Here is a 26213-nt window from a genome sequence, read left to right on the forward strand (position 1 = left end):
CTTCCGTATCCTTTATGCACGCGTCACTTCCCGCTTCCTTCCTTTCACCTTTTTCGGGGTTTAGCCTGTGGAAAGCCGCGCTGCTCTGGTACCGAGTGGTTTTCGGTGGGTTTTTAATTTTTGTTTTGTTTTCTCAGTCTCACAGGAGCCTGCCGAGGCTTGTTTCTGGAACCCCCTGTCGTGGGTATCGCCCCCAAATGGAGGTCCCAGGACTGCGGTTCGCGGAGCTGACCTGTGTGCCTGCCCTCATGGGGCCTTTTCGTCCTTGGCAAGCCTGGTCTACTATTTCAATGCTGGTTTGAAAGAAAATCCGTCTTGATCCCATGGCTTCGCAAACGGAGAACAATCCCTATAGGGGGCGGTAGCAGGTGCAGTCCCTGTCGTTGTTGAGTGTGCTTAATGTCGGGCTCTTGATGTTCGCTTGATAGGGAGCATCCTCACCTTACAGGTTGACACGCAACACTAGTTTGCTAAGACAAAACAGCCGGTAAGTTCTAGAAGCAGCAGTTGTTAGCCAAGAGACACTCCAGTGCTCCTATTTTAAATGCAACATTTCTTTCTCTGTAGCATTATTACTAACTGAACTAAACCTTTCTCTCCAACATTGCTCAAAATGTATTCTTCCACTTTATTTTTGCGAATATAAGCATCGAGTTTTGTGCTGCTCTCTGAGCATACAAGAACTGGTAAGCATCGTCCTTATTGCTTGTACTTCTCAGGTGGGTTTTTTTGGTTTTGCATGCTTGCATTTGCCACCACACTTTCTCCGGCCAGGAGTAATTGAGTTGGGGGAAAGCAATCTTTTTCATTTCTCTGCCTTTAAATATGTAGTTTGCCCTCAATAAACTACTCTGTCTTCATTTATATTCTCTGAACAAATTTGGAAAAACCCTAACAATATACCTTCTCTCGAGGTAAATTGATCTTTTTTGAACATAGCCTTTTAAGTATCAACTGACGCTTGCATTCCGTACTTTGTATGCGTTTTCTTATCACTAAAACCTTGTTGGCAGTATTTATGTTTTCATTCTGTGTATTTTGAAAAACATGGAAGCTGATTGTTTGGGGAAATACAGTAAGTAGGAAGTGCTTGCATGACAATTCCTACCTCATTTTTTTTTTTTTTTTTTTTTTTTTTTTGCACACATTCCCCTCCTCAAAACCTGATTTCCCACAGCTTTTATTGGATCACATCACACATTATAGTCATCTTGGTTCTCACCCCCTCATAAGGAAGTGAAACTTCTAGACAGTAAGCATTCTGTCTTCGGCACTGGTTCCCAAAATCTAGAATATTTACTTCTCAGGAAGGGCTGCTCAGTAGCTATTTTGTTGTGGAGTTCATAGATTGATCTGATCATTAGATTAGTGAGCTGACACACTGAAGACAATGGGTTTTGGGGGGGGGGTGTTACTGGTTGAAGGGGTTATGAGATATGGGATTAGTCATTTCAGTCTGAATTTTTTTTCTGAATTGGGACAACTGAGACCTTTTGTGGGACAAGTATTTACTAAATGACATGTGTGAACCAGTGCCTATCATAACTGATTTGCAAGTAATTTCAAAGCTAATCTATATTATGTTTATTTCTTACAGATGAAGAACAGTTCACATTTGATCAGGATGACATTAGTGGGAGTTTGGGATCTGGAACCTACTTATGTCTAACTCCAGATTAACACAGTGCTGATAGCTACTTCAAATAGTAAAGGCTCTGCTTCTCGGTTATGCTATATCAAATAGATAAGCCTACACAATGGACACCTCAAATCTGAGAAAGAAAAGGAAGGAAAGCAGTATTAGACAGAAGGGGAACATGTTCTATACAGGTCTTTTAAAACATCAAAAATTAATTATTTTACATAGCCTACACTAATTTGGAAATTTGACTTGAATAATGTAGGAAAATACAGATACTAAAAACTGGCTCAAGAAATATAAAATTATAAAAGAATATACCAAAGAAATCTACCCTTGACAAATACTACCAGAGAAAAAGCAGGACAGAATACTTGCCAAATATTAAGCTAACATAACCATAATTCAAAATTGTGATGAATTTAAAATTCATTACCTATGAACCAATAACTATATATAAAGTCTTCTAAATACCTTGCTCAGATACTACAGCCATTGTAATACTTTACAGTTAGAGTAAATGCACCCATATAAGAATGGCTAGGTTTTACTACATTTATACGATGGTGCACAGAGACAAGATGGCTCAGCCTGTAAAAAGTGATTGATGACCTGAATTGAATGCCTGAAAACCCACATAATGGTGGGAGCAAGCTGACTACTACAAGTTGTCCACTGACCCTTGCACACATATGCCACATACGCACCCATTCTCAAATGAGGTGCACACACACACTAAAAGGTGAAAAATATAGAAAATTGTGGTAGATATGCAGTCTACAGGCATTCATGTGGTTATAATGCATAGGCATTGAAGAAACCAGAGAAAATGCATGTATTCATTTTAAAAAATTGCTCAAGAGAATTTCAAGTTTGGAAATAACCTATACCAAATTAGTTGATTATATTGTAGAGCACAAAAAGAGACATAGAAGGAGATTTATAATTAAAGTTTTTAGTATAAAGATTATAGAAGCAAATAAAAACATGAGCTATCATGTAAAACAGAAGATAGTTTGGAAAGTAATGGTCCATGATTAAGAAGCTAAGGAAAAGCACAGTGGTTTTGGCAATGTGACTGATACAGCAATTCTAAAACAACCAAGATAAAAAATTGGACCACATAGGATTTCAAGGTAAGTTGACAGTAAAAGCAGATTCTCAATTGAAGAATGAAGAGTTCCTACTGGAGTGCTCACATCAACATTCCAGAGAATAGGAATTGTTTTCAGATAGGAAACTATAACTAATTAGGAATGGTGACTTGTCCGCACCTGGTTTGTTTTATTTTTAATTGGTCTTTAATTTTTTTTTAAATATGGAATTCTTTGGTCTATGCATTTGTACCTGGTGCCCTCAAGAGGCTAGAGGAAACAGTTGAAACTCTAGGGTCTAGACTACAGTTGTGAGCTGCCATTCTGGTGCTGCGATTCAAACCAGAGTTCCCAAGAGCCACTGATACTCGTAACTGCTGAGCCATCTCTGACTCCCGCCTGCTTTCCTAAGTGAGAGAAGACAAGCTGGCCTCCCTCCCACAGGTCAGTTCTAGGCATGACTCTAGAGGGAGGGGCTAGCTCAGGGCAAGTTAAGTCCTCCCACAGGTCAGTTCTAGGCATGACTCTAGAGGGAGGGGCTAGCTCAGGGCAAGTTAAGTCCTCCCACAGGTCAGTTCTAGGCATGACTCTAGAGGGAGGGGGCTAGCTCAGGGCAAGTTAAGTCCTCCCACAGGTCAGTTCTAGGCATGACTCTAGAGGGAGGGGCTAGCTCAGGGCAAGTTAAGTCCTCCCACAGGTCAGTTCTAGGCATGACTCTAGAGGGAGGGGGCTAGCTCAGGGCAAGTTAAGTCCTCCCACAGGTCAGTTCTAGGCATGACTCTAGAGGGAGGGGGCTAGCTCAGGGCAAATTAAGTTTTGACACCCGTTTCTATTCCTCTATCCTCATGTGCTCCATAAACTTGTTTACTTTCAAAAATAAGAGGCTCACTGTTTTGCCCAACTCCTGGGCTCAAGTGATTTCCTATCTCAATAGCTAGGACCATGCCATTACACCCTTTTCTGCCCATGCACTCCTCAAAGACAATGCCTCTTCATATTATGCCATTTATTAAGATGTCCTTTGCCTTGACATGGGTAATTTTTGGTTCTTGGTTTACTCCTTTGCTAAAGAACATATTACCTCAAGAAATTGACACTGTTTTGAATGACAGAAAACTAGCATCATATGAATTGAAGGCATCTGTTTTTAACATTATGTGAATGGAGGAGAGAATCATACATGTAGTGCTCATGTCGAAGTCAGAGAATGACTTAGGGAAGTTGTTACACCACGTGGTTCTTTGGTATTAAACCCAGCTCATAAAGACTTCAGCAGTCAGTAGCTTTACCTACTGGATCTCTCTGGCCCACAAGAGAGATTGGCCCTCTGCCTGCCCATTTTCTCATTTTGTAGCTCAAACCCAGGGCCTTATCCACAGGAAATGTTCTACCACTGTGCAGTCTCCACACTGAGATGAGGTCTCTGTAGCCTAGGCCAGCCTTTAAGTTGTGAACTTCCCTGCCTTTGTCTCAGAAGGACTGGGATTACACCACACCTGGTCAGTTAATCTCTTTGAAGGCAGAGTTAGATGCCTCAAATTTTATTAACCTTTTAATGTACTTTTGCCACTCAGTGAAAAATTAAGTAGAATATAATTCTCTTTAAGGCATTCACATGATACATGTTCCTTCCCAACAGAATTTAGTGTAGTTTAGTGTTTTCCAGAAGAGCTAAGTTCAGAAGCTTTACGTTAAGAAAATTACATTGTAGAATCAACCTACAATCCACTTTTAGAAGTATTCTCATGTGGCCTCAAATTTTTCAATTTTTTTAAAATAGGTTTTGTGTGTGAGTACCTCATGTATATATACATCACATGTCTGCCTGGTAGCTGCAGAGGCCAAAAGAACTTGTGATCCACACATTGAGGGTGCTGGGATATAAAACCAGGTTCTTTGCAAGAACATCAAGTGCTCTTAACTGCTAACCATTTCTTTAGCTCTCAAGACTTTTAGCTTTTGGTTCAGAACATGTTCTATCTTGTAAGACTTTAGTTTTGATTGTGGTACTTTGCAGTATAGTTCTAAAACTTTTCCATCTTTGGGAGCTGAAGTATAATTCTGGTCATTTCTAGGATAGTTAGCAGTACGTAAAAATAACTTGGAGGTTTTTACTTGTTGACTTTGTACAAAACCTACTATGTACAGTGAATCTAAGGCTAAGCTAAATTTGGAGATCTGGGCCACAATCTCACATTTGGCCTCTTACAAGGAGAAAATGAGAATTAGAAACTTGTCAGTTTGAAACATGAATACCATTAGTCATCCTAGAAACAATACTATCCTCTGTAGATTTCACCCATGTCAACTAAGTTTAATTTCAGTAGTAGCTCTTATGTCTTCCTACTTCCTGTCAACCCAATCAGTTGTACCTAGCCTAGGTACCCATATTATATCCGGGAACAGTTTTGTATTTTGAGACAGGATTCCACTGGCCTTTATTAGTCATAATGTATCATGCAGGCTCTGCCTCCCAAGTACTGAGATTAATGCATGATGTCTGGCCCATGTAATGTCTTAAATCTTACCATATTTTTGTGACTTAACCTACCAACACTTTCTTCTATTGGTAATTTCTCTTTCTTCCTATCCCCCTGTATTTTCTTATCTCAGGACTCTTCATCCCCTTCTAAGTACTTGCTAGTAGCTATCAGTGGTTTTTCAAGATAAAGGGTGTGCAGCAGGAAATGTGGTCTACATTGTTGGATGGTACAATTCTTCCATGGCAGTGTTAATGTATACCATCAGTTGTACTGTCCCATGATGCATTTATAATTTGGTGCTGAATGGAGAATTAATGTTAAGGTTTTGGTTTTTAATGTATATGGGAGTTTGGTTTTCTTCATGAAAATTTACTCTGTGTGTGCCTGATACCCTTGGAGACAAAGATTCCCTAGAACTGTAAATAGAAATTGAGGTGTATGTTGTGAATCAAACTGGGATCCTGTGGAAGAACAGCCTATACTCTAACTGTTGAGCCATCTCCAACCCTGACTTTCAGATTAACAAGCTCTTTAAAATTGTAGTCATTTGTTGTTGAGGAAAAACTTGATACAGGACATTGCTTTCATTTAAAATGTCTAATATTGCCTCAGAATCATAATACAGACTCCTTAGTGTGAACAAGAAACGGATTTAGTCTCTTAAAAATCACTAGGGTTTAACCATATGTAAATTTTTGAAATAATGCTGGAAAGAGCTCAACAGTTAAAGAACACAGGCTGCTCTTGCGGAAAAAAACAAAGTCTGGGTCTCAGTGCCCACACACAACTCACTACTGACTGCAACTCCAGTTCCACTGGACCTAATGCCCTTTTCTAGCATCCTTGGGCACCAGGTACACTGGTGATGCACAGACACATTGGGAAAAAAAACTAACACTTTTAAACTGTTTCAAGCCTAACTCTCCAGTGATAAGCATAACAATGTTCATTCCATTCTTAGCTATACTGTAGTACCACTTCTATAAATTATTCCTTTAAAATTCTCCAATACTTTTTGATATGCTTGGTTCAGTGTTAACATTTATCTTAGTTAAAGACAAAACCAGGTTTCACACTGTACTTTTGGAGTTGCTCAATTTTATTCACAAACCAGAGTACCCTTTAGTGCTATAATCAAAGAAATCACATGAAAAAAGCCTTCCATCTCCCACGGAAAAAAAATCACAAGTTTTAATACTGTATATGTATCTTCTATAAATGGAATAATATCATATCTGGGAGTATGGCTCATAACTGGCACTGCACTCATGTTTTAAAACACACATTAAACATAAGGGTCACATTCTAAGGTCACTCAAGAAATACAAACCAAGATTGTTCATCATTCAGTTTATTACATGTATGAATATTAACATCTCATGTTACCCATCTAATTCAATCAAAACCAACAAAGAAAAAAAGTTAACCATGTTTTTCATATGAACATTCTTATACAGAATCCCTGTAACTTAAAATAGAAATGTGTTCATCTGCATTAAATTGACAATTTTAAAAATATTTTCTAAAAAGTAAAATCACTTTTAGTACTTAAATATATTTGTTAGTTGCTTGATGGCATCAGTGTCCAAGTTTAAATAAGCATTACTGTTTCATTACATACTTTCCAAAAGTGGACATTGTGGATGACTCTAGCTGGAGATACATATCTATATGTAAGCACATATGTCCTTTTTGTTTTTTTAATCTTGCTTTTCTATTTGAGAAAAACTAAGTTTGAAACTTTGCTGCATTAAGTCCCAGGAAGCTACTAGAAAAAAAACCATCATGTTAAGATTGCTGTTCAGTTCCATTCTTGCCCAATAAAAGTATAGAAACACTGTCTTTATTTGATGGTGTGCATAAATATTACACTCCATGGATAGCAAAAATATTTTTTATTTATAATTTACAGTTCACAAGTGAAAATTGTACATTTGTACACATACAATTTCATTTTGTTACATTTGCACTCATCTACAGAACTTTCACACAACAAGCACCTGAAACTGTGCAGGCAGTAGGAAATGCAAATACTAAAATGTATTTATTAACCAAATGATAGCTGAAGGCCCTGCCACAGCTAGACAATTAATATAGATATTTCTATATATACATAAAAAAATTCTTCACCTAGATCCAACAGCAGCTTTTGTTTAAAAAGAAAAGCATACTTTTCTCATTTTATTTAAACTGACTCAACTGTATCACTTTCTGTTTTAATTTCAGTGGGTGTTGCTACACTTTCTTCTGAACAAGCTGGTGGGGCATCAATTTGTTCTTCCTTAACTTTGGGACTTTCACAGGGTTCTTGCAATTCGTTTTTGACAATGTTCAACATAATGTTCAAAGGGTTTTCAACTGGTGTCTTGCTGGGAGATGGTGTGCAATCAAATGAAGATGTCTACAAAATGAAAATCCCTATAAGTACTAATGAAGTTTCAAATCATATTAAGTAACAATTATGTTTAAGAGTTCAAACAAAGGACTACCACATCCAATTACAATGCTTGCTTCTCGCAAGCTAATAACACTGTTCAGTATGTACTCGGCCAGAAAGCACATTAACTTTGATACCACTAAAAGAAGTCAGAGAGGCGTCAGTAGTTATAAAACAGCGGGCAATCCTTTCTTAACTTTGTGAGTCTTGTTATGTGAATGTTAGTCTTTTGAGATTTCTTAAAATCTCTGCATCAGAAATACTCTAGGAAACACTAGTCTTCCAGTTACCTAAATATGTATTAAAATCTGTATCAAAGCAGTGTCATGAGTAGTCAACATGTTCCACTGGTTTAGAAAAGTCAAGGTAGAGATATAATTGGATTCCTAGGGCTACTAGACTGCCATGTTGCCAATTTTATATAAGTCATCATTTAAAGTATATTATGAGAGCTGGAAAGATGGCTCAGTGGATAAAATGAAAGCTGACCATGCAAATGTAAGGGCCTGAGTTCAAATCTCTAGAACACACAAAATTTGGATACATAAGAGAATCCCTGGGAACGTGTAGAACAGCTAGCCTGGTACAATCACAAAAGAAAAGAGACTCATGAAAGGTTAAGGACTAACACCCAAGGTTGTCTTCTGACTTCCGCATGTGTTTTGTGGTACATATTCAACTTGCATTCACATACATTAAAGTACAGACACAAATTTTTATTTATTTACAGTGTTGCTATGTGGTCCTGGCTATTCTGGAACTATGTGGACCAGGCTGGTCTCAAATTCTAAAGATCCTCCTGCATCTCAAGTGCTGTCATTAAAAGGTATGTGCCACCAATGCCTAGCCTAACAATTTTCAAAATATCATTCCTCTACTAAGTAACTAGACAATACATAAGAAAAAAATTAGTTCTTTCCAGACCCCTAAAAATTTTTGCCCATCATAATCCTTTAGTTTTCTACTTTTCTCTGCCTAGTGGTCCAATAAAAGTTAAAAAGATTCAAGTAAACAAAGCAAGAAATACAAAAACATTACTACGAATTTTAATTTGTATTTTATCAGTGATAAATCAAGTACATCAGAGCCTATCTAATGCCAATATTTAATAAGCAACCTACTAACTTTTAAAAAAAAAATTAAAGTAAAAACATACAATACCCAAAAAGAACTTACATTTTGATAATCTTCATAACATGATGGATGGTAAATCTGAAGAGGGAAAAAAATAGCTATTACATGCATGTTCATTTGTAATATATTATTCTGATTTCTTTAATTTTTAAATCAAAGGATAAAATTTATTTGGTCCAAAAAATTAGTAAAATCTAAACATTTAACCATACCTATTTCTTTTAAACTTGGCTTTGTACACTTATAACGCCTAGCTTTATTTTCAAGCGAATAACAAACAGTTCTGATCGTTAAATATCGTGTAGTTAGAAGAAAATCTAGTTGAGTCTAGCATCAGTCTCATATGGTTGCTAGAATCCCTCCAAAGGAAACATTGACTATTTAAAGTCCAGAATTTTTTTTAAAAACCAAACCCAGAGAGGATTATGAATCATCTTTAAAAGGGTGAGTTACTCCAAACATGATCATTAACCCTTTCTTACCTTTCCGTCTACTCTAATAGCATTTTTTAAGTGCCATTCTTCCTCCTCTTCATCCCAGTACTGTTCAAATTGTTCTTGACAGATTTCACAACTCTAAAATAGAATCATAAAATGAAATTTACATTGTTCATTAAGATAAAACCCTTTTCAATAAAAATATAAATTTTTAAGGAATGTTCAATAAATAGTTTTATGGATTGTTCCAGCCTTTTACAAAAAGGTTAATAGCATTTCACTATATTAGTCACTGATGGCATCCAACCCAAATTGGTCATGAAACAGCCAAGATTTTGTTTTGTTATTTTAAAAAGCTTACAAGAAATCCTTTTATATTTGCTTACAATATTGTCTCATGTACCCTAGGCTGGCATCCAACTCTATACGCGGGGCCTGGTCTTGAACCCTGATCCACTGTGCCAGGGATAAAGCATAAGTGTTTATGACTTAAAAGGACTTTAACACTGCCAAAGACAGGGAATTGAAACACCTTTCTGTTACCTCAACTGCTCCAGCTGGTCCAGCAGGTACACTTTGGAACTCCTTTTCTTTAGCAGCCTCCTGAGTTTTAAGGACAACCTCTTCATGAACCTTTTCAAAAAACTGGCTTTTTGCACGTTCTTCCAGATCAGCTATTTCTTCAAATTCTATCCAATCCTTAAGAGGAAATGATGTAAAAGATTACGTTAATTTCTGTCCACACTTTTATAGCTTTGTCATAACTGTAGTCACTTTAAAGTTATGGGTTCATTTTCATACAATATGCTCTGATGTTATTTTAATATACTTGTTTTCTTTGAGCCGTATAACTAATCTTTATTTTTTTCTTTCTGACAGGGTCTTATTATGTAGCCCAGCCGTCAATCATGTAGCCACGCTTGGCCTACTGGCAGTCTTCTGGCAGTATTCCTTGTGCCTTAGCCTTCCACGTACTAAGATTACAAGCCACCAAATCAGGCAGTGACTGAGAGATCTTAATGCTAACTTCCTATAAACTCTAAGATACCATTAACTTAAGATAATTCACAATTTTTCATTTTTATTTAATTTTGGAACTGGAGAGATGGCTTAGCAGTTAAGAGCATTTATTGCTCTTGTGGGACCATGGGTCAGTTCCACTAACATGGTAGCTCACAACCATCTGTTAACTCCAGTTCCAAGGGATCCAACACCCTCTTTTGGCCTCCTCAAGCACTATATACATAAGTGCATTCTACTTTAAAGAATAGCTAAAAGTTCCAACAAATACTAAACAAAAATTAGAAATTTACATATTTTTAAAAGAGCTATGAGTACAGGTGCTCCAAGGAAGCTAGAAGTGTCAGATCTCATAAAGCTTGAAGTGAAGGAAAGATGCTCATACACAAAATAACCATAAATCTAAAAACCAAAAAAAATCTATTTTCCATGGATCAAGTTTTATTCAGAAAGTTCATAACTTCCAGCAACTACTTAAACATATACTTCAGAGTATAAATGACATCTAGATAACTCAGAGGCATATGGATTACTTACTGTTAGACTGTAGTACCAACGTCTATGAGTGACTTTTCTGCTAACATCTTTCTCGGTTCTGTTTTGCCGATAATGCCAATCCAAGTGATCTGCATAAACATCTGTCTGGGATGTCGTGAACCTCATTCCACACGAGTAACATTGAATCCCAGTGTACAGCCGGTTTATAACACTGTCATAACGTCTATTTTGAGGGAAAAAAAGTTTTAAGACATGACAGTGGCTAAAAACAAAATACTTAAGTTTTCTATATCTTAACAGGAATCAAAGCAGAATGATCTATGTAAAATTTACTGTCTTACTGATCCTTTTTACTTTAGCTTTGGTTAAGTGTGAAACATGGAGCCTATTTTCTTATTTACAAATTTGCCTTGGTTACTTATTCCCTTTTGGCTAAAAATGGAGTAACACTATAGGCTAACAAGGCAACAGCAATTCAACTCCTTAGTATGAAGTTACTATCAATATAGAGAAGACATGATTAGTAGAAAGATAGGGCAAGAGATCTCACCTCCCTACAATATTAATGTTTTGAATAAATCAAATGTCCTATTCCAGTTTAAAGAACAGTTAAAAGTAGAGCATGATGGCTCACACTTGTAAACCCAGTATTCAAGATTCAGCTCAGGCTAACAAGACATCTCAAGAAAGAAAGAATAAAATAAAAATAAAAAATAAATATAAAAAATATGAAATAAAGCCATGAATAACTATTAGTGCGTAACATTTAAACTTGAGCAGCAGATCAAAGGTAGGATTCAAGCCACTGTTATCTGAATGATTGTCATAGATAAAAAGTACTTGTCACAAAAGCTCCATGGTATGAGTTCAACCCCCAGAAACCACAATGGAAGGAGAGAACCAACTCCCAAAACTTGCCCTCTAGCCTACACAAACACAGTAACATGCATGCATGCACCTCCACTCACACACAAAAGGACAGAACAATGTACATTAATGATTAAAATGTAAAACATCACATACTGCTTCAATTCTTCAATGGTGAAATTGGTAAGATCTGGAACATCCTGATCTTCATTCTGATCCTCGTCCTCCTCAGGGGGAGGCTGAGCAACAGCCTCGGTTACCTCTGCAGTGGACAAGAGTCATTTTTCAGTACTGTAGTCTACTCTGTTCTTTATAGTAAGACACTGGTTACAAGCATACAGAATCTAGTATGTTAAGTATGTTTAAGGAACCTTAAAAAATTTTAAAATCTTGTTTCCTTAACATTCAAATTATTTTCAAACACCAAATTAATAGATGAGCTAGTAAAAATCAGTACATGATATTTGTAGTAATGTTATTTAAAACAGTGGGCCAGGAGGATAGTTCAATCTTTTGAAATTTTTAACATTCTCACTATAAAAAAATCACACTTGTTTTTCAAAAGACACCAAAAAGTATACTAATTTATTCAAGAGTAGAACTTTACAATAATTTATTATACCTCATAATAATAGTATCTCTGACTTAATTAAGCTTGGTGTATATAAATATACAGCCATACTCACGTGCTGTAGCTGAATCAGGCTGTGACAATTTGAGAATTCCTGTTTTTAGCAGTTTTGAAAACAATTCGTTTACATCCACCTGACTGAGATGATTATCAGGATATGCCTTGGGAAGACCGCCTTATTTAAAAAAAAAAAAGAAATTCTTAATAGAACATAAAGATTCATATCATAGTATTTCTTCAAAGTTACAACTTTCTTCAAGATATTCCACCAACAACAAACCTTTTTATGACAGGTTTAATTATTTTAAAAGCTCAGGTTTTCTTTTTGGCTGACAAATCATTACTTGAAAAATATTCCAGGATAAATACTAAAGTACTTAGAGTATTTTACAATAAAAATGTGTGTGTGTGTATATATACACACACATACATATATATGTGCATATATTTTAAAAAGTTACTTAAGCTAAAATTATTTAAATTTTAAATTATCAAATTTATTAAATTAATTTAACTTATTAAGTATTTAATATATTTAATTTTTATATATTTACATTTTTAAAGGTGGTATTACTTTGTCACTTTATCACTTTATTTTCATACCAAATAAAAGCAGGATTCAAAGAACAATAAGCCTCATGATTCTTCTATGCATGCAGGACCGTGTCTAAGACCAACTTCTACCTTTCTGTTTCGCTAGCCCTGATCTAACCACCTCAAAAAGTAGTTCTCCAAGGATTAAATATTGAAGCATCTCTTTAAAAAACCCAAAGCCAAAAGTGTGGTGCTGCTGACTGTTGCTCCCTGACATGATAAAGCAGAGAAATGATTCATGAAAGGAAGGGTATGAGCCTGAAGCACAGGACACCTAGCCCCGATATTTGTTGAGCTGGCCTTGCAAAGGAATTCAAACCATTGCTAAGCATTATCAACTTTATCAAAGCTTTAACAAATTGAGTAAGACAAAAATCTTCTCAAACCCCATTATTTTGCTAGCACTATGCTAATAACTAATCCTTTAACTCATTTGTAAAAACAGGACAGCAGGTAGGCAGAAAAGTGCTTACCTAGCAAACTCAAAAGCCCTAGATTTGGGTTCTAGCACCATTTGAAAAGGTGTATTTTATCAGTCATGGTGGTGCATCCTCTTAATCCCCAGAACTCAGGAAGCAGAAGCAGGCAGATCTACTAAGAGGCCAGCCTGGTCTACAGAAGTTATAGTCCAGCCAGGACTACATAGTGAGATCCTATGTGAAAATATTTTAGTGTTTACCACTGTTAACTATCTGTCTACACCTTCAGGAAAAAATTCTATTAACTGTTCCACTGAATGGCAGAATCAACTTGTATCCATAATACATATAGTCCTACCTTTGACCATTACATATATCCAACACAGTGCATATATATATATGTAATTAATTAACTGTCTATTCAACTTAAATATCTGAATGCAGGAGTAAGTTTGCCTCAATCTTTACAATGGCATTTACACAAGTTCAACATTTGTATTCCACTAGAATGAGATATTTATATGTATGTCTAAGGGGGATAATTAGCTATTCATTTGTTTGGAAGTATCCAAGTTCTGCAGTGATAAAGAACATTGATACTAATTCCTGGAATTTTAGCTAGAAATTCTACTTTCTAATTGTGAGACGTGAAATAGTTGCTCATTGCGGCCTAAACTTTTACTGCTTATAAAAGAGGAATAATAGTTCCTGCCTGAGGTTGACATGAGGGTTAAATAAATAGTATCTGTAAGGCAATGAGGTGTTATTTGACACAATATACAGTACTTATGGGGGAAGAACATGTGACATACTAAAAGTTCTTTAAAGGATGAATCTTACACTAAATTCCTCCTAGCACAAAGTCTAACATGCAATGCAGCAAATGAACAAGAAAAGAACTACAGAAGGACTTTTTTTTTTTTGCTTTCAATTAAAGAATATTAAGAGAATCTTAAAGACAGCTTCCTAATAAATAGTTCATACTTTTTGAAGGAAAAAGTAGAACTTAAGAAAAAATACATATAAGGCCTTGTCCAATATTCTCAGCCCAGGGAACAAACTGTCATTTCATCTGCAACAAGGCTCTTACAGCTCTTACATGATTATATATATATATATATATATATATATATATATATGTAAAACGCAACATTCTAAAAACTAGAAAAAAGTATATAGTTTTTAAACTTTATGCCATTAACCTCAACATGACAAACTTTTTCTAAAGAATTTTATTTTATTTGTATGTATAGGAACATGTGTACAAGTGTCCATAGAGGCCAGTACATATATGTGTGTCTATATATGTGTGTACACATATGTATAAAGATATGTGCACACATGCACAAGTACCCATAGGGACCACAGGTACTGGATCTCCCTGTAACTCAAGCTACAGGTTATGAGCTACCTGATGTGGGTTCTGGGAACTAAACATAGGTCCCCTACAAAAGCTGTATATAGTCTTATATTCTAAGCCATCTCTACATCCCCAACGAATTCTTTACTCAACAAGAAAAAGTAGTTTCTAAAGAAAAATATATTCATATGACACTTAAAACTTACTTTTACACATCTCATTTTATTTTCTTTTAAATTTTAAGAAATTAATATTTCTTCCAAGAATTACTGACACTACTATCTCCTTTTATAGAGGAAAAACTGAACGAGGACACTTGTTTATGCTTGACCCAGCCACAACTATATAATGGAGGGGAGAGGGCATTTTGCTAACTAATTATCCATCTAGAAATTAAAAGAAATTAAATTCAAACTGACAGAATTTTAAGAACTCATAAAATATAGCTTCATTAAAATTTCCTTAGTTTGTAAGTTATGACAATTCTTTAAAACTTTGATGAGTCAGTAACAATATTATGTTAAAAAGTATTGTTTGGAGGGGGATTGTGTTGTTTGGGAGATGTTTATGTGTGGTGTGGGTGCCAGGGATGGAACTCAAGGCTCTGGACATGCTAGGCAAGTGCTCTGCGCGCAAGCTACTTTCTAGCCCCCAAATATGCTTCTGAAACAGCTTAGAAATGTTTTGTTTTGTTTTGTTTTGTTTTGTTTGGCTTGAACCCAGGGCTTCATGCATGTTGTACTCTAATACTAAGCTGTATTATATTCCCAGGCCTTATGATTTAGAAACTAGAACAAGTATCACAGCAGTATATAATACATATTATATATGCATACACAAAAATATATATATTTCCCATTTACCACAAAGTAAAATTAATTTTAAAATCCATTATTATTCACTCTAAAATAACAAAAATTCCTACTGGGAGACCTGGCTAAGAAATTAGGGTTGTTTTCTATTCATCCACCCATTAAAAGCTTTCAAATGAATCATTTTCTGAGGTGGTATCCCCCCGTATTTATATTTACTAATCATAGCACACACTCAAAAAAGCTACAAATAACAACTAAAGTTTCTGCAATTTATAATTTTCTTCACCCTATCACAACAAAATTATCATTCCTCTAGCCAACCTCTACTCAAAAGACTTCCTTCCCTCTTCATTTCACTCTGTATGTCCAATTTAATCATCTCTAGCTATAAAACAAGGTTTGCATGACCATAGGTCAACAATATAAACTCAGAGGAAACACTTTAGCCAGATTAAATTTCTATAAATTGAACACAAACTCTCAAAAATGCCATTTTCTAAACTAACAGATATTAAACAAAAGTTATGTCTTGAAAATATCACACAGTGCAAAAGTACATACCTGAAGGATTTTGAATAAAAGCTCCAGGATTCTGTGGATGAACTGGTAAGAACTGTTGTCCTTGGCCAAACGCTACTGGCTGAGCAACACCAGTAAGAACCTTCAAGATAAATGCTAATTTTAAAAACATTCTTTCTAAAAATTTCTACTCACATTCTTATCACATACAAATCGCATACAAATGTCCTAAGGCCCAGGTCAATGGTGATAAAGATTTAAAAAGTAACAACTGTTGTACTTCCACAAACTTTAGTATCTTCTGTTTCCGAGTTATAAGGAAATGAGACTAAGTTAAAACTTCCTTTAAGTGAGAAAGAGCATTAGAATACAGAGATAGGACTCTGAGTTTCAGGGTAGTGTGGTCTACAGAGAGAGTTTCAGGAAAGCCAGGGCTACACAGAGAAACTGTGAGGGTGGGGAATAATGAGGGGAGACTTCCTTAAAAGAAATCATGTGTTTATGCTATACAAGTCACTTTACACTGAGGGTGCTTTTCCTTATTTCACAAAGAGCTGCTAGTTAGCAAAGTTGAAGTCAGAATTCCTAACCTTGGCTTTTTTCCACTCAAAAGTTTGTTTCAAGCCGGGCGTGGTGGTGCACACCTTTAATCCCAGCACTCGGGAGGCAGAGGCAGGCAGATTTCTGAGTTCGAGGCCAGCCTGGTCTACAAAGTGAGCTCCAGGACAGCCAGGACTATACAGAGAAACCCTGTCTCGAAAAAAAACCAAAAAAAAAAAAAAAAAAAAAAAAGTTTGTTTCAGCCAGGTATGATTGCACATAACTATAATCCCAGGAAATGGTAACTTGGGAGCTGAGGCAAGAGAACTGCAAATTTAAGGCCATTCTGAGTTATGCTAACAAGACCATGTTAAAAAAAAAAAAAAAGCAAAGAAAAATATGCAGCAATGTGAACTTCAAGTAGTCATCCTGCTTTGCCATCATTTTTGAGTAAGGCTATAGCTGAGTTCAAAGTACATTACAAAAGTCATCAAAGGGAATAAAGAAACCAAACAGCTGGGGATGGTAGCTCACATCTATAATCCCAGCACTTGAGAGATTAAGACAGGCATAGGCTATAAAGTTTGAGGTCTGGACACCTTGAACTACAGAGTTGAGACCTTACTTACAAAAACCAAATATAAGAGTGTAGGCCGGGGCTGGCAAGATGGCTCAGTGGTTAAGAGCGCTGACTGCTCTTTCGAAGGTCCCGAGTTCAAATCCCAGCAACCACATGGTGGCTCACAACCATCCGTAATGAAATCTGATGCCCTCTTCTGGAGTATCTGAGGACAGCTACATTGTACTTACATATAATAAATAAATAAATCTTTAAAAAAAAAATGTTGGCAAAAAAAAAATGTGTAGGCCTTAAACTATGGCTTAGCCACATCATCTTATATCACCTGCTGAGAGTCTCTGAGTTTCAAGCTACAGAACCATAAAAAGATAAAGATTGGTATTTTGGATTTAGTTATATAAATCTTTTATTCTATTATTATTTTATATGTACAGTATATGTTATATATACTGTTATAAATCATTCCTGAATCTTCACTGTCCTTGTGACACCTCAATGGTGTAGCACACACACAAACCCATTTGATACATCACAAAAAAAAAGGACTAAAAACACCATTAAACAACATCTGGTAATAATAGTATCATTTCTACATGATTGAGTTCCAGATCATGTGAAGCTACACAGAAAGACTCTGTCTCAAAAACAAACAAACAAGCTGGAGTTGGCTCAGTGGTTTAAGAGAACTGGCTGCTCTCACAAAGAACCTGGGTTTGGTTCACAGCACCGCCTTGGTGGCTCACAACCACCTGTCATTCCAGTTCCAGTTCTGGACTCCAGTGTAACTACCCACGCGTGCTATACATACATACATGCAGGAAAACATCCATACACATAGAACACAACAAATAAATCTTAAAGAAAAAAAAGTATGCAGAATAGAGCCAAGGATGGTTAAACAGGCCTGTAAAGTAAGCAATTAAAAAGCTAAGACAGAGCCAAATGGATGGACCTGGAGGGCATCATCCTGAGTGAGGTAACACATTCACAAAGGAACTCACACAATATGTACTCACTGATAAGTGGATATTAGCCCAAAACCTAGGATACCCAAGATATAAGATACAATTTGCTAAACACATGAAACTCAAGAAGAATGAAGACTGAAGTGTGGACACTATGCCCCTCCTTAGAAGTGGGAACAAAACACCCATGGAAGGAGTTACAGAGACAAAGTTTGGAGCTGAGATGAAAGGATGGACCATGTAGAGACTGCCATATCCAGGGATCCACCCCATAATCAGCATCCAAACGCTGACACCATTGCATACACTAGCAAGATTTTATGGAAAGGACCCAGATGTAGCTGTCTCTTGTGAGACTATGCCGGGGCCTAGCAAACACAGAAGTGGATGCTCACAGTCAGCTAATGGATGGATCACAGGGCTCCCAATGGAGGAGCTAGAGAAAGTACCCAAGGAGCTAAAGGGATCTGCAACCCTATAGGTGGAACAACATTATGAACTAACCAGTACCCCGGAGCTCTTGACTCTAGCTGCATATGTATCAAAAGATGGCCTAGTCGGCCATCACTGGAAAGAGAGGCCCATTGGACTTGCAAACTTTATATGCCCCAGTACAGGGGAACGCCAGGGCCAAAAAGGGGGAGTGGGTGGGTAGGGGAGTGGGGGTGGGTGGGTATGGGGGACTTTTGGTATAGCATTGGAAATGTAAATGAGCTAAATACCTAATAAAAAAATGGAAAAAAAAAAAAAAAAAAAAAAGCTAAGACAGGAGAACTGAGACTTCAAGGGCAACCTGAGCTACACAACAAGTTCTACTCAGCTTGAGCTACGAATAACAACAAAAAATGCACAAGTATACGGACGGATGACTACACATTCATATATGTATCATATCAGAAGGCAGGTAGCAAGTTTGCCATGTGGACATTAATATCAAGCAATTTTATCCAACTAGAGAACCTAAAAAAATGTGATGAAAATAGAAAATTAAAAATTATAAAAGTATATACAACTTCATTTCTTACTTAACTCAGACTAAGGAAATTCTTAGTTAAAAAAAAGTCAAAGCAAACTGGTTCTAAAGATTTCTTCTGAACAAATGAGTGCTCAACAGCTGTCCAGGGTAATGGAGGTTATTAAAACATATTAGCATAACAAAACAAAAAAGAATTCAACACAGAAATGTGCAGTGAGGCCAGCAAGATAGCTCAGTGGGGAAATGTGCCTGCCATCAAGCCTGATGATCCCTGTGCCCACATGGGCAGAAGAGAAAAGTGCTTCCCACCAGTTGACCTTGACCTCACCATGGCACATCTGCATACCAACACACACAAACACACAAAAATACAATTAATAAAAAAACAGTTTAGTGGCTGTCAGTAGAGTGCTTGCCTATCACACACAAAGCCCTTGTTTAACCCCCAGCACTGGGAACAATGGGAACGCCTGTAGTTCCAGCACTCCATAGGTGGAGACAGGAGACTCAAGTTCAAAGTCACCCACTGGTACACAGAGCTCGCTATCAGTCAATGCTAAATGAGAGCTTTAAAAAAAAAAAAGGGGGGGGGGTGATGCTGAAAAGATGCTTTTGTTGTTAGAAGTACTTTCTGTTAAGCTCTTTCAGAGTACCTAAGTTCAGGTCCCAGCATATATATGAAACAGCCCACAGGAGCTCCAGTGCCCCGTGTCTGACCTGTAAGTTACCTGGACACCCTTGAAAAGACAGGCACATAACACATAAATTATGATCTTTTGAAAATAAAATAAGTGCACATATTCCATTAGAGAGAAGGAAACGGAAACGATTAAGAGCTACAATCATTTTGAGTTTAAGTGGCAAACATCAACTCCCAAAAAAAAACTCTCACCTCACTTTCCTAATACTCAGGTGTTACATTAACAACTTATTCCATAAAGTACATTCTTAAAGCTTTTCCCAAATACTAAAAACATTTAAAAAAAAAAAGAAAAAGAAAAAAAAGAAAAGAAAAAAATTAAGTCAACCTTGAAAATTAACCTCCACAGACAGAATTTGAGAGCAGCCTAGACTGCAAATCTGTCCTAAAAGTTTACTTACCTACATAATTAACACAACTTTAGAGCTGGACAGCTTACCTGTTGAGATGCCTGAATATTTCCTACTGATATTGGTGTAGGCAAATTGCCAAAGTTTCCAAACTGAGAACTCTGAAGATTCTTTTCATCAAAATAGTGTCCAGAAGCTCTGTTAATGGGATTTGGGAAATTCTGATTTCCAGGGCCATGTGGTCCATTAAAATTTGGTCCTTGAGGTGTATCAAATATTTGTTCGTGTCTTTGGAACTGTAATCCTTGAGATGGAACATTAAAAGTATTGCCAGGTGGATCATTATATGGGCCAGAATGATTGAAAGATTCAATCCTTTGTGAAGGATGATTGTCAAATCGAGTTCCTTGTAGACCAAGAGGAATATCAAATCTTGATGCTTGCTGGTGTTGTGGCCCATCAAATCTTTGAGGTACACCATCAAATCTTGGTTGAACCTGCTGTCCAGGTGGTCCATCAAACCTCTGTGGACCTGGCTGACCAGTTCTTTCAAATCTAGGACCTGGCTGGCCATGTAATCCATCAAATCTTGGCAAAAGTGATGGTTGACCTGGCTGTCCATCAAACCTTAAAGAGTGACAACCTTCAAATCTAGGACCACCTTGACCCAGAGGCCCTTCAATTCTCAGGCCACCTCCTGGTACAGGACCTTCAAACCTCATTCCACCTCCTTGTTGAACTATAGGTCCTTCAAACCTGATCCCAACCCCTGGTTGACCATGTGGTCCCTCAAACCTAAGGTTCCCACCTAGTTGATTATGTCCTTCAAATCTCAGACCAGCTACAGACTGACCATGGGGACCCTCAAACCTCATTCCAACTCCTTGCTGTAGCAAAGGGCCCTCAAATCTGATACCACCACCACCACCTGGCTGACCATGAGGCCCATCAAACCTAATTGCAGCCCCTGATGGACCATGACCCCCTTCAAATCTAAGTCCTCCTACAGGCTGACCTCGAGGATTATCAAATCTAAGACTGCCCACAGGCTGTCCATGAGGTCCTTCAAACCTGAGACCACCCACAGGTTGACCACGATGTCCTTCAAACCTGAGACCACCCACGGGCTGACCCCCTGGTCCTTCAAATCGTAAACCACCTGTAGATCCCTCAAACCTCAAACTAGGTGAACCTTCAAATCGAAAACCACCTCCTCCTCCTTGACCAATTGGCCCTTCAAACCGCAGAGGTGTTCCTACTGGTCCTGGAGGACCTTCAAATCTCAAAGGACACCCACCTCCTAACTGACCTTGTGGTCCTTCAAATCTCATAGGGCCTCCTCCCCCCATTTGTCCTGGTGACCCATCAAACCGAAGAGAACCTGGTGTAGGAGGTCCATCAATTCTAGGGCTTAATTTATTAGGTCCTTCAAAAATCATCTTGGCTGGGCCATCTCTCGTCACAGATGGCCTACCAGGTCCATCAAATAATGGTCGGTCTTCAGCTAGAGCTGTAAGTCGCTGATTTGTATCAAGGCCAGCAAATCTTGATGCTGGGCCATCTACAAATGGTTTATCTGAATCTTCATATCTAGGTCGCTTAAGTGGAAAACGATCATTGAATGGTGATCTCTGCTCCTCTCGTACACCTTTCAAAAAGAAAAATATACATTTTCACTAAAGTGACTTTATATCCACTTATCTCTATGTCTTATAGTTATCTAAAACTTGTCTAAAGATAGGTTATCTCACTATATTAGTGGGTAGGGAAGAGACAGCAGCAACAGTAAGTTAAGAAGATGCCCTTTTGATTCAGATACACCTAGCATTAAAAAATTCCCATCCTGTCAAGGTACTTGTCATTTCACTTTGAGAGCAAATTACTTAACATCTCTAGTTTTGTTTCCTATGTGTAAAAACTAGAAGAATACATATTTCCTTGGGTTTTGTGGATTTAACCAAATTAAATATTTAGAAAATAAAACCTAGTGAAGTCCCTAATATAACTTTATAAATTATTAACTAGGTCCCTTCCCTTTCCATGGAAAAAGGCAGCAAAACAGAGATACACACACATACACACAAAGTTAGTCAGAACAGTGATAAAATCCAGCCCCACTTAGCTTGTTCATTTTCCCTTCACTGCTGTGTGATTCAATAGGCATAATCTCATTTAACTTTTTCTACCTTTAGCAGAGACTTGCTCGTCATGTCTTCTCCGGCCCTCATGGGGTGAAAGATTCTCAGCATAAGTACGACTCCCAGATATAGGAGAAGGACGTCTTGCTCTTTCACTAAATTGTTCTTTTCTGTCAAACTGTGCTCCACTATTCCTACTTGCATGTTTACTTTTGGATGGCTCACATTCTATTCCAGACAACAAGGCATCAGTCAAAGGGTAGTCAAAAATATCAGGATCTAAGAGATCAAGTCTTGGAAATGAATGCTGAACCTGGGTCCTTTTCAGTTTTGCTTTATGTTCATAGTAGGTTAATTCAGCATCAGATAAGAGAGGTTTCTTTTTTAATCCACCTTTATTTTCTTCTTTAGGACTATCCCGTACATTGCATCTATGTTTACCTTCTTGATACTGAAATAGCTGTCGAATTTGATGCACAACAACAAGGAACTCATCCTGTGTAATTTCACCAGATGCTAAACGTTCGCTCGTCTGCATAGGGATAAAAAAACAAAATTAAGTATCTTAAATATAAAAAAATACCAAAAAAAAAAAAAACTAAGTGAAAAAAAATAACTACAGGAAATTAATGACAGTCACTACCTTTTGAAGCAATTCTCTTTTGCTTGCAAGAGTTAACTCTTTAGGAATTTGAAGATTGGCATCTACACTTAGTCGGTGCTGCTGCTTGGGGGCTCGAGGTGACAAGATCCCTTTAGTGCTTGACCAGCTCTCCCTATGCCTTAGATGAGGAGGTTTACTATGTTCATCACCCTGCTGCAAGCTGAAACCACAAAAGCAGTGTTACTTCAAAGCCTTTACTTTCAAAATGCAACTCCCAGACTGTACTTGACGGTACTTTAAGGATCTGGTTAAATAGGAATATAAAGTTTTTCTGAAAATTTTGAAAAAAAGCAAGCCAAATAGTGTTAAGATTTCTGATTCTTAAGAGTTTAAAGACTTGACTCAGGAGAAGACTATCTAGGTTTGTGCTAGGTTTGACCCCAGCAGCAGTACTACCAACACACACACACACACACACACACACACACATATACACACACCCATTAAAAAAGAAAAGAAAAAGAAAACAAGCTGATGGAGTAGAATCATGGATTCAAAGACAGAGTATAGCTAGACCCTGTCAAAAAATACCAACAATTAAAAATAAAAAACAAGCAACTGTGATTCATGCATATAAACATACACCACCTCAAGCTGATGAGCAAACCTTTCTAAACTTTCATGTCTCTAATGAAATACAAAGTATTTAACCCAGTGAGTTGTGTTTAACAACTAGAAATATAACATCCAACTAACACCTAAATGAACACTACCTCTGAATTGCACATGGTAAAGGCAGGAAAGAAGAATCCACCTATAACCCCAGCATTCAGGAGGCTGAAGCAGTAAGACTATCAGCAGACGGGGGCTATCCTGCACTATTTACTTAGTGAGTTCAGGCTAGACTGACAATACCGTTGAGCCTTGCCTTAATAAAGTAAAAATATCAAAACAAAAATCATACATTTCGTATTTTACCAAGAACATCAGCAACATACCTTTTATTTTCTTCCCAGCCAGATTTCCATCTTTTGGCAGACTTAGAGCTTTGCCAATTCTCTATATTCTCCTTTGGGTCACCACCTGACTTCATAGAATGTTGACCTGCAGTTTCTTGAGGCCGGTCCTCATCCATCTTTTTCAGTCGTCTGGGATCTCTAACATCCTGCTTAGCACTTCTCTTAATATTTCTTTCTTCCCTGGAAGGTGGTGGGAATTCTTCCATATGTGACTGTTTTAGTCCCGACTGACGCATCTTTCCAGCTTTGGGTGCCAAATTGGGAGACATACTTCTTTGCCTTCGTTTGGGTGACCGTCTATCTCTTCTCTTTGGGGAATGTATAATTGGTGACCGAGACTTAGGTGACCTTGATCTTGATCTCTTTCTAGTACTCGATCTCCCTGGTTTTGTCCCCTGTTTTTCCAACTCCTCTGTAACCATGTCTTGTTTTTGGACAATGCCATTTATGATTTTACTTCTACTTCCAATCACCCTGTGTTCAGATGATTTCATGTGCTCATCTTTCTCCTTCTTTTCTGCAGTTTTTCTCTTTTCTTTTACATCTTCATCTTTGCCCTCAGCTTTATCCTGAAGATGCTTCTTTAATCGTGGATCTCTCTTACTCATATCAGACAACCTCATACTTTCAGAGTCTTGATTTTTCAAGTCTTTTGTGTGGGATAATTTGTTTTTCAAAGGTGATGGTGATTTAGACTTAGATTTGGATTTAGAATCTAACTGGTCAAGTTCTTTCTTGGTTATTCTTTCACCTGATTTACTTTTTTCTTGTTTGGATGAATTTAGCTTTTCAGAGGGTACATTCTTACTTGTTTTAATATCAGACTGGTTTATTGTGTTCATTACAAATTCTTTCCTATGACTCTGCTCTTTGCCATGGGAAGAATGTTGGCTCATCCTGTTAAGACGGGGATCCCGGTTAGTTCCTTTCAAGTCTTGCATTTGTAAGGATGGACCTGCTCGGCTTTTGTCAGGTTGTACAGGGACCTGATGGGGAGTTTTAACAGCCATTGTGGGAATTTGTGGAACATGTAATTTAGACGGCACTGATCCAGGACCCAAGTTGGCTGTTTCCTGCTGAACACTCAGAGATACTGCCTGAAATACAAAATATTCATGTTAATACTCATGGAGACAGTTTTATTTCCTTGTCATTATACAGAACACTTCCAAATATCCATTTGCTTAATACTGTATTAACACTGCATACTTTTGGGGTAGAAAGGGGGAGAAAGAAGGGGTTAAGGGTTTCATTATATAACCTTGGCAGGCCTGGAACTCACAGAGAGAGAGTCCTGCCTGTCTCTAGCTCCCAGTGCTGGAATTAAAGGCATATGTCACCAAGCATGGCAATATTCTATTTCTAATATATGAATATAATGAAGAGTCCAGAACATAAATGACCTTACTTCTTACAAACCCTTTATGTTTTAGAATATAATTTCTAATACATAAAAAAGTAACAATTCCTCAAAACTATCCATGATTCTAAACCAGACTGAAGCTCAAAACAGTAACATGACTAAACTCCAACTGCTCTGCAGAAGACATAGAATAATTCTAATTAAACTTTGTTATAAAATGGTTCCTCTCAAAATGTTAATGAACTTAAAAATTCTGTCTTCCTACACTTCAATCTCAAACAAACTTAGATGCTAAGTACAAACTACAGTCTTTCATGAGCACAAACACATACACTCTTGGGTTTCTCTATATTTTTGATGACTTTTGTAAACTTTTAGAAATCTGATTTCTTCATGAATATTAAAGATATTCACCACAATACACCATCTTAGAATTGAAATATTTAAACCGTATTAAAAACAGAGGTAAAAACAAAACTACAGTGCTAATCTGGTAAGAGTAGTATTTTATTTCCTAGCGTTTTGAGACATGCTGCCCAGACTGGCCTCAAACTTGCTTTGTGACTAACAATGACCTTGAAGTTCTGATTCTCCTGCCTCTTACTCCCAACTACTAGAATTACAGACTTGTACCATCAAACCTGGTTCTGTGTGGTAATAGGGACCCCAGTACTGATTCCAGTACGTACATGTGTGTGTGTGTGTGTGTGTGTGTATGTATGTATATATATTGTACTGGATATTTGTGATTATGGATAATAGTAAGATAAAGTTGATTAATATTTAGTTGACATATATACACATATACAATATATATACACACACATATATGTATATATACACACACTACATATATACGCATACACACTACATATATACATACACTATGTGTGTGCGCATATACACACACATTTGTAGCCTAAGACAGCAATCTACTAGAACATATTAAGAAAAAGCACACAATTCATAATCAAGTGTTTTTTAATAAGGATATAGAAATTTGTCTGAACCAGTAACATAATTTCTAAAAT

General features: G+C 37.1%; 1 protein-coding gene and 1 long non-coding RNA gene across 5 annotated transcripts in view; one reads left to right on the forward strand and one right to left on the reverse strand.

Annotated features, from left to right (window-relative positions):
- Positions 1 to 12867, forward strand: Gm26944. 3 transcript variants are annotated; one of them, XR_003946832.1, is made up of 3 exons: positions 1 to 3177; positions 3241 to 9793; positions 10104 to 11142. It is a non-coding gene; the product is annotated as a predicted gene, 26944 (long non-coding RNA). The 3 variants fall into 3 exon arrangements; XR_003946831.1 differs by having other exon boundaries at positions 1 to 105; positions 1598 to 9793; XR_003946833.1 differs by having other exon boundaries at positions 3 to 3177; positions 8384 to 9793; positions 10104 to 12867.
- Positions 6298 to 26213, reverse strand: part of Pcf11 (PCF11 cleavage and polyadenylation factor subunit) — a 26623-nt gene continuing 6707 nt past the window's right edge. Inside the window, exons 5-16 of one of the 2 annotated variants that reach the window (XM_006508272.4) lie at positions 23799 to 24916; positions 22840 to 23020; positions 22245 to 22728; positions 20148 to 21706; positions 15990 to 16089; positions 12296 to 12415; positions 11766 to 11871; positions 10782 to 10965; positions 9768 to 9923; positions 9270 to 9362; positions 8830 to 8865; positions 6298 to 7617 (exon numbers count right to left, since the gene is read on the reverse strand). In XM_006508272.4, the coding sequence (XP_006508335.1) occupies positions 7402 to 7617; positions 8830 to 8865; positions 9270 to 9362; positions 9768 to 9923; positions 10782 to 10965; positions 11766 to 11871; positions 12296 to 12415; positions 15990 to 16089; positions 20148 to 21706; positions 22245 to 22728; positions 22840 to 23020; positions 23799 to 24916 (4353 nt within the window). In that variant the 3' untranslated portion in view covers positions 6298 to 7401. The remainder of the gene's footprint in view (positions 7618 to 8829; positions 8866 to 9269; positions 9363 to 9767; positions 9924 to 10781; positions 10966 to 11765; positions 11872 to 12295; positions 12416 to 15989; positions 16090 to 20147; positions 21707 to 22244; positions 22729 to 22839; positions 23021 to 23798; positions 24917 to 26213) is intronic. The other variant, NM_029078.3, reaches the window with a different exon arrangement.

Source organism: Mus musculus, chromosome 7 (assembly GCF_000001635.26).
Source record: "Mus musculus strain C57BL/6J chromosome 7, GRCm38.p6 C57BL/6J".
NCBI lineage: Eukaryota > Metazoa > Chordata > Mammalia > Rodentia > Muridae > Mus > Mus musculus.